The sequence below is a fragment of the Monomorium pharaonis genome, chromosome 3 (assembly GCF_013373865.1).
Source record: "Monomorium pharaonis isolate MP-MQ-018 chromosome 3, ASM1337386v2, whole genome shotgun sequence".
Classification (NCBI taxonomy): domain Eukaryota; kingdom Metazoa; phylum Arthropoda; class Insecta; order Hymenoptera; family Formicidae; genus Monomorium; species Monomorium pharaonis.
In genome coordinates, this window is record NC_050469.1 from 16,592,139 (window position 1) to 16,600,296 (window position 8,158).

Below are 8,158 nucleotides of genomic sequence, written 5' to 3' on the forward strand. Positions count from 1 at the left end.
GGGCGTGGTCCTGCGTGTGACAACGGATGTTCCAGCGGCAATACAAGGTCTGGGTATCCTGTTCCTTGCTCTTTGGTGGTAAAAAGAGCTGGCGACCGTTATCTGAAATATCAAAGGTTTGTGAGATTCTCTCCATTTTCGGTTGTAAATTCTATCGCATGCATAAATCCGGTCACAGTGAAGGGTGTTAGCTTTCACGCGGATTTGGCCCTGCAAATTCGTAAATGAAGTTTGATGTCTTATCCTCTGGCAAATCAGACGCGTGTGGTCGCGCGTAATTTCACGTTCCAACGTTAACTTTAGACAAGCAAATTAAATAACATTTCTGGCGACCGTGACAGGACGCTATCGTCCCGAATTATTAAACTGCGATTGATAATTGCATAAAAAAGTTTATCGGCGTTACGTAGCGATTCGTGTGTAACCGCGAAGTATCCTGAGATTCAAATACGTGCATGTGCTCGTGGAAAGTTAAATTATTATAAGCGAGTAATAGATAGATAGACTGCGAAATGGCGGAGGAATCCGATGCCGAACAAGGCGCCGTACGCGATTATCTTAATCCAAAGATGCAGCATACACCTAAAAAGAAATCGTCTGACGAACGGGTCACTAGGTCGAAGGCAAAGAACGTAGCGGAAAGAATGCTGCGGACTTAAAACGCATTATCGACGAGAATGAAATCCTGCGTAAACGTCTTGAACAAGACGAATTGGCACGCAAAGAGGAAAGTAATTCTATCGGAAACGAAGAAATCGTGTTGTTACTAGCGGAAGTACGTCAGCGTTTGGAAACGCTGGAGACGCGGCAAATACCGATGCGCGAACGAAACGAAGGCGAGCATTTTGAACGCGAGCCAGAACCCCTTTTTGTCAACGCAACGGCGCGCGAGCCGACCATTCCTGACGGAAATAACGTCGTACACGCGAGACTACCCAAAGGTGGATGGCTGAAAAGCCCATTCGAAGATTTAAAATATTTTGGTAAAACGGATACTCAAAACCCCATTAAATTCTTGAGGCGTTTCGAGAAGATCGCGACTTACGAAAACATAAGTGAGGCCGAGAAATTGTATTTTTTCGGAAAATGCATGCGCGGAACAGCTTCGAGCTGGTATGACGTGCGCGAACCCGATAATATTACAGAGGGCAAGCAAAAATTTATCGAATATTTTTGGGGAGATGAACAGCAAGCACGATTCCGAGAAAGCATATATACCGGAAATTTTAGTGAATCCGCAAGCCAATCTATGTCCGAATACGCGTTAAATATCGCAAAACAAGCGAAGTACTTGAACCCTCCTATGTCGGAAATGGAAATTATCCGGAGCGTAAAACGACACTTTAGCAAAGATATCGCGAGAGAAATACGCCCTACAACGGTGAAAAACGTAGAGGAATTCGTGAAGCTTCTAGACGAGCTTGATTACGAGCGAATGCGTGCTAAGAAGTCTAAAACGCGCGATGAAACCCAGAAAACCCCTGCGAAGGAACGAGCCACGACAACCAAACCAACGAACGTTAGCGACAACGTGAAATCCTTAGCGAGCAAGCGACGCGACGCGAGCGACGGCACGCTGTATGAAAAACGCAACGCGACTTGGAAAAACCAGCGGCAACCGAACGTTAGGGAAAAAGGGCAATCGAGCGCATGGAATTATAATAAGGCGCGAGCCATTAAAGCGGAAAAACCTGAAGTCGTCGAATTATCGGAATCCGAAACCGAAGACGCGACGGGCCGCGAAATAGTTCCTTACGATAAAAAATTCGCGAAGAAATCAAAGAGGGAATACGCGTTAAATGAAAAAACAAAACCGAGCGCTGAAAAGAAATCGTCCTCAACAAAAGGCGCGAGCGAACGAAGGAAAGTCGCAGCGATGAAACCGATCGATAAAAAACTCGACGAAGAGAGTGATCGCGAATTCGCAGACGACAACGCGGAAGATAAACATCTAGCAATTTTGCGAACGAGAGAAATCTTGAACGATGTCTCAGAAGCGTCTGACAAAGACCAGAGTGCGAATCGTGGAAAACCAGCGCCCTATGTGCAGGTTGTTCTGCGAAACATTCGCGTTACAGCATTGGTCGACACAGGGGCGCAGATATCGGCTATTACGATGGACCTCTTCGATAGATTGAATTCCGACGCGATACCACTAAGAATAATACCGATTCGCAAATTTTTATTGCGAGGTGCATTTAATGATAAAGGCCAACCAATAGCGAATCGTGTACAACTAGAATTTAAAATTAAAGACCGCGAGTTCATTCATGAATTTTACGTGGTAAAGAATCTCTCATATCAAATGATTTTAGGAATAGATTTCCTAATTGAGCAAGCGGCGATTCTCGAGTGCGGCGAAAAGAACGTTGCAGTACGTTTTAATAACGCGAAATCGACCGACGCGACGGCAAGCGTAACGAGCATAAACGTAATTGACGCGAACGAAGCCGAAAAATTATTAACAGCAACGCTGAATAAATTTAGTGATATTTTTAAAGACGAGATCGGGCAAGTAACGCACTACACGCATAAAATCGCGATGAAGACTGAAAGACCGTTTAAAACAAAGCTCTATTCGATACCGGATATACACCGCGACAAAGTACGCGAACATATCCTTGAAATGGAATCACAGGGAATAATTGAGCGAGCGGCAACTCAGTATATAAACCCCTTAGTAGTCGTTGTAAAAAAGTCAGGCGACATTCGGTTATGCCTTGACGCGCGTGAAATAAACAAGAAAATGTGCAATGACCACGATCAACCGCCTACCATCGATGAAGTATTCCGTCGAATCGGAAGTAGACGATACTTCAGTACGTTAGACATTGCTAAAGCCTTTTGGCAAATTCCTCTTGACGACGAGAGTAAGAAGTATGTGGGATTCATGTTCGATAATCAATTATACGTGTTCCGTAGAATGCCATTCGGCTTAAAAACTGCCGGAGCTTCTTTTACGCGAGCTATTAGAAAAGCATTAGGAGACGAGTGCGACGCGTTTACGATAGTATATTTAGGCCCAGTTTCACCAATTTGAGTTTAAACTAAGTTTAGCTAAACTGCCATTAAATTTAACGCTATAGTTAAACCAAGTTAAACTCCTGTTGCGTCCCACAACTCATTTTTAACGAAACGTTACCTAAACCTATAATCTATTCGAAGAAACTCTGCAGTATAGAATATGATTGGTCAATTTCCAATATAAGGGAAAAGATCGAAGAGACGGAAATATTGTTATTGCACGTAATAGTAAGGTTATAAGTTGTATGAAGTTGTGAATATTTCATTATATTTAGTGTTATTAAAAATGTCCGAAATAAAAAAAAGAGAAAGACTTCCAAACTTTTCAAATACTGAAAAGCTCAAAGTAATAGAATTAATAGAAAAATATAAGAACATAATAGAAAATAAAAAAACGGATAACATTAATTTGAAAGAAAAAGAAAAATGTTGGCTAAATATATCAAAAGAGTATAATAGTAGTAATAACTCAATATATAGAGATGTAGCTTCCTTAAAAAGCTGTTGGGATAATTTAAAAAAGAAAACACGAAAACATTATGCTGAAATTAGAAATGAAGTTTTCAAGACAGGTAAGAAAAGTGTTATACATATATAGTATTAATTTTGTTTCTTAAATTTATATTAAAATATATATTAAAAGTACTAGATTGTTGTACACATGTCACATTGAATAATTTTTTTTAATACAGGTGGTGGAAAGATGAACATAAATGATGATCCCATTGCTGAAAGGATTAAAAGTATCATTCAGCCATCAATAGAGGGTTTAACAAATAACTTTGATAGCGATAACATTACAGGTATGCTATAGAATAATTTAATATATTTCTTGTAACATTTTAAATTAATACATGTCGTTTTTTTAATAATGAAAATAATATGTGTGTATTATTCAATTATGTAAATAAAAGATATCTTTTTAAGTAATAACTAATAAAAAATAACATTAATTTTTTGTTAGTATTAATTTATATATGTAATTAATATATATTTGATATTTTAGGCATCGCAGAAACAAATACATCACAATGCAATGAAGAATCAGAAGGTGAAAGCTGTTATCAATATGAGGTACGTACATCTTGTTTAAAATTATTTATTATCTAATATTTTAAATATTATAGAAAAACTATTATTTAAAAATTTATATTTATATTTGTCTCACAGATACTCGAAGATTCAAGCAATTGGACTGATTGGACACCAACGAAGTTGTGCTCTGAGAAGAGTAAAGAGTTGCAGGTTTCGGACAATCTTGAAACTGAAGAAACTGAAGAATTAATATTTGAGGATGTTGAAAGTGTTCTCGATAAGGAATCTTCAAAAGAAAACAATCCAGTAACGAATAAGTTACCACAATCAAATTTAAAGTATAAAAAATCGAAAAAGACCAAAGCAGCTGCAAAAAAAACTAATGAATTGGATATTTTGGTACAATCCAAAGTAGAACTAATAGAAATAATGAAAGAAGAAATTAAAAAAAAGTCAGCTTTAGAAATAATTATCTATAAAACGTTGTTAGAAAAAGAACAGCTTAATATTAAAATTCTGAAAAAACGGTTAAATTCTGATAAAGATTAAATAAAATAATTTTTTCTTTAATTCTCATAGTTCTAGTTTGGATTGTGCCAAAATAACCGAATTGTATCGAAAGCTGCAATTTTTTTTTTAATATAAAAAAGTTTATATATTCGTTGCAATATTTTTTTCTTTTTTTTTATTAGAATATTTTATAGCAGAGATCACAATATTTGTTTTTATGAAACCTCTGAGGAGAGTCGCTTAATTTTATTGTTAGTATTAAGTTTGTGTATGTTCCTTTTATATAGTTCCTAGTTTTTTATTTTTTAATTTCATTTTGTTTTTTTATATTAGATTTTATTGCAGGGATTGCAAATATTTATGTTAGTGTTAAAGTTCTGAGAGTCATAAAATGTAAGTATATAAGATTATTTATGTATTCGTAGAAATATTCTTTTAATTTGGTTTTTGCTTTATTCTTTATTTTTAAAAAATTTTTTATTAAAATATAGGATGAAGGAATACAATTACATTATTTGTATTAATATGATAATCTCTAAAGAGAGTCGCATCTTTGGTTTTTTTATTCCTACTAACACAGTTTTGTAGACTTTGTTCACTAAACGAGAAGTCAAAGGACTTTGATCAGCAGCAAAATTGGTTGCTTACATTAAACTAAAAAAAATAATGTGTTATAAAACATTAATATTTTATGTATTGATTTTTAAAAAGTAAATTATAACATAATTTTTGCAAATATAAAAAAATTGTTAATTTATTGTTCCTATAATCTAATTTTAAGAAAAATTTATATAGAAAATATGTTTATTTTATAAATATATATTTTATTATTATATCTACACCCATTTAATAATAAAATATTTAAAAAATTTTAATCACAAAGATAAACTATTAGTAAATACATAATTTAATGGTTTTTTTCTTACCTTCGGAAATAATCGTTGATTAATAGACGTTGTATCTCATTATTACCAGGTACATCATTTCTATAAACTATATTGCCTTCTTGTAATATATTTTCCCATGGGACGGGCAATTGCAGTGCAGGATCGTTTGGTGGTAATGCATCACCGGTTTGCCGAGCAATATTATGCAACACAGCAGTTGCAACAATAACGGGTAAAACTTTGTCTACCTTTTGAAATCGAGATCCAACTGCTAAAATTGGAAATCTTCTTTTCCATATACCGAATACACGCTCGATTGTATTCCGTGTTCGTATATGCGATTCATTATATAGTTGCTCCATACGAGTGCGCGGATTTTGTAAAGGAGTCATAAAATAAGGACGAAGAGCATAACCACCATCTCCTAATAGGAAAGAATTCCCAAATGTTCCAGCTTCGAATAAAGCGCGTATTCTGCAATTATTAAATATTGTGGCATCATGCACTGATCCTTGCCATCGACCCACAATATCAATTATCTCTAAATTTGCATTACAAATTGCTTGTACATTAATGGAAAAATATCCTTTTCTGTTTCTATAATACTCTGCATCATTTCCACCTGTAATAAGTGCAATAAATAATTTATTAATAAAAGTAAATAAAATATATATAAAATATATTAAAAATACATTCTATGAATTATATTTTACTAACCAAATGACTGTACTTTTACATGAGTACAATCAATGCAGCCTATTACTCTAGGAAACCTTGCAATATTGAAAAATTCAACTTGTGTTTTTTTTATTTCCTCAGGCAATATAGGAAATTTTATATAACGTGGTCGAAGACGAGCAATAGCTTTAGTCACTCGATGAACAATTCTGTGACAGCTTGATTTACTTATTCCACCAAAATCCGCTGCCGTTAATAAATGACATCCCGTTGCATAAAACCTTAACGTCAAAAGAAGTTGATTCATTGGAGCTATAGCATTGTTTTTATAGTAAACAAAAAGTTTTATTATAATTTATTAATTATTTTAACTTATTGTTTATTTTTAGTAGTATAAAAAACGACATTCTAAAATTCTAAAGTAAATATTATACATAGGTTATAATATACTTTATATATAATCATAATAAATAATACTCAATTGTTTAATATAATTAATTTTTAAAATTTATTACTATTTTTGTTATTTGTTATTCTTTTTATAACATTATCTGTCAAAATACAAAAGTCTGATAATATTTCACATATTAACTTTATATATACTCACAGTTTTCCTTGATAAATTTCTTGTTCGATTTCTCTCAATATTGTATTAACTGATGCTTTTGATAAACGAAACCGAATATGAAAATCGACATCATCCAATTCTTCAAAATATGATGGTCGTCTCTTTATTTTTCTTGGTCGTCGAAGTCGTCGAGGTCGTCGATTGACAATGAAATTTTCTTCATCAGATGATGATAGTATATACGCTAAAGCCATAATTTTAATCAATACACATATTTTTATTTGTCACTTACAAATTTTTAATTACTTGACGATTACTTTTCTCACTAGCAAAATAACAATGCTATATACATAACCTAAACCTAAACCTAAACAAATTTTTGACACTGAAATAAACCTCGTTTAGATTCCTAAACGCCCAAAATTCACCGTTTAACTTTAACGTAAGAAATCGATGTTAACGTAAGTTTAAAGAAGCTGTGGAACGTAATATTTTCTTTAAACCAAGTTTAATGACTTAAACTCCGGTTAAACTAAGTGGTGAAACTGGGCCTTAGACGACGTATTGATCGCGTCCAATAGTTTCGAGGAACATTTATTCCATATTAATTACGTCTTGGAAAAACTACAAAAAGTAGGGTTCCGATTAAATAAAACAAAATGCGAGTTCATGAAACCGGAAATTAAATTTCTAGGGCATACATTCGACCAAATAACGGCCGAAATGAACGAAGATACTAGATCCGCGATTAAAAACTTCGAGCGACCTAGAAACAAAAAGGGCATTCAAGCTTTTTTAGGGCTCGTAAATTGGGATCGTAGATTCATTAAGGGACTCGCGAACTTGGCTAAACCACTGGAAAACTTGTTGAAAAAGGGTGTAAAATTTGTTTGGACTGACGTCGAACAAAAAGCTTTTAATGAGATCAAGCGAGCGTTCGACGAAGCCGAAAAGCTCTTTGTAATTCGTCCGAATAGAAAATTTGGCATTTATGTCGATGCTTCAAAGTACGGGTTGGGCGCGAGATTATATCAATACGCGGAAGACGAGAAGAAGTACACAATAGCGTACGCGAGTAGGTCATTGAAGGGTGGCGAACTTCATTACACCGTTACCGAAATCGAGTGCTTAGCGTTAGTTTGGGCGCTTAAAAAATGGCACGCTACTTTACTGAGACGGAAAATTCGAGTGCACACCGATCATCGCGCGCTTAAATTTCTAACATCATGTGCGACAGACAGTGGCAGAATTGCGCGCTGGATATCGTTTCTCAACGAATTTGATTTATAAATTAGTCATATTCCTGGAAAACAGAATACCACTGCGGATACGTTATCTCGTTGCAATATACAAAATGAATACGCGAAAAAAGCGGAGATGACCAGAGTCATAGCAGCTGTTAGGGAACCGAATGACGATATAGAAACTACCGAGTGGGTCGCATTCGTGGAAACCG

General features: G+C 34.7%; 3 protein-coding genes across 4 annotated transcripts; 2 read left to right on the forward strand and 1 right to left on the reverse strand.

The window, feature by feature from the left end:
- Positions 1-512: 512 nt before the first annotated feature.
- On the forward strand, positions 513-3,040 carry LOC118644959. Its single transcript, XM_036284949.1, has 2 exons — positions 513-545; positions 617-3,040. Exons 1-2 carry the CDS (start codon positions 513-515, stop codon positions 3,038-3,040), a joined length of 2,457 nt encoding a protein of 818 aa, XP_036140842.1.
- Positions 3,041-3,070: 30 nt separating this feature from the next.
- LOC118644851 (myb/SANT-like DNA-binding domain-containing protein 3) lies at positions 3,071-5,305 on the forward strand. Of its 2 annotated transcripts, none has more exons than XM_036284558.1 (4): positions 3,071-3,596; positions 3,717-3,827; positions 4,031-4,098; positions 4,195-5,305. In XM_036284558.1, exons 1-4 carry the CDS (start codon positions 3,311-3,313, stop codon positions 4,606-4,608), a joined length of 879 nt encoding a protein of 292 aa, XP_036140451.1. In that variant the 5' UTR covers positions 3,071-3,310; the 3' UTR covers positions 4,609-5,305. The 2 variants fall into 2 exon arrangements, with proteins under 2 accessions (XP_036140451.1, XP_036140452.1); XM_036284559.1 differs by having other exon boundaries at positions 3,426-3,596; positions 3,728-3,827.
- Positions 5,306-5,368: 63 nt separating this feature from the next.
- LOC118644852 (putative nuclease HARBI1) lies at positions 5,369-7,329 on the reverse strand. The gene is made up of 2 exons (XM_036284560.1): positions 6,174-7,329; positions 5,369-6,078 (listed from the first exon to the last, which is right to left on the reverse strand). The coding sequence occupies exons 1-2, from the start codon at positions 6,439-6,441 to the stop codon at positions 5,492-5,494; spliced, it is 855 nt and encodes a 284-aa protein (XP_036140453.1). The 5' UTR covers positions 6,442-7,329; the 3' UTR covers positions 5,369-5,491.
- Between the last annotated feature and the right edge of the window lie 829 nt (positions 7,330-8,158).

Excerpts from the sequence above, each read along its gene's own strand:
- LOC118644852 (XM_036284560.1), bottom strand. The coding sequence starts at position 6,441 with ATGAATCAACTTCTTTTGACGTTAAGGTTTTATGCAACGGGATGTCAT. Across the intron at positions 6,079-6,173 it reads TGTAAAAGTACAGTCATTTG|GTGGAAATGATGCAGAGTAT; the intron begins GTTAGTAAAATA and ends CACTTATTACAG.
- LOC118644959 (XM_036284949.1), top strand. The coding sequence starts at position 513 with ATGGCGGAGGAATCCGATGCCGAACAAGGCGCC. Across the intron at positions 546-616 it reads CCGATGCCGAACAAGGCGCC|GTCGAAGGCAAAGAACGTAG; the intron begins GTACGCGATTAT and ends ACGGGTCACTAG.
- LOC118644851 (XM_036284558.1), top strand. The coding sequence starts at position 3,311 with ATGTCCGAAATAAAAAAAAGAGAAAGACTTCCAAACTTTTCAAATACT. Across the intron at positions 3,828-4,030 it reads TGATAGCGATAACATTACAG|GCATCGCAGAAACAAATACA; the intron begins GTATGCTATAGA and ends TTGATATTTTAG. Across the intron at positions 4,099-4,194 it reads AAAGCTGTTATCAATATGAG|ATACTCGAAGATTCAAGCAA; the intron begins GTACGTACATCT and ends TTTGTCTCACAG.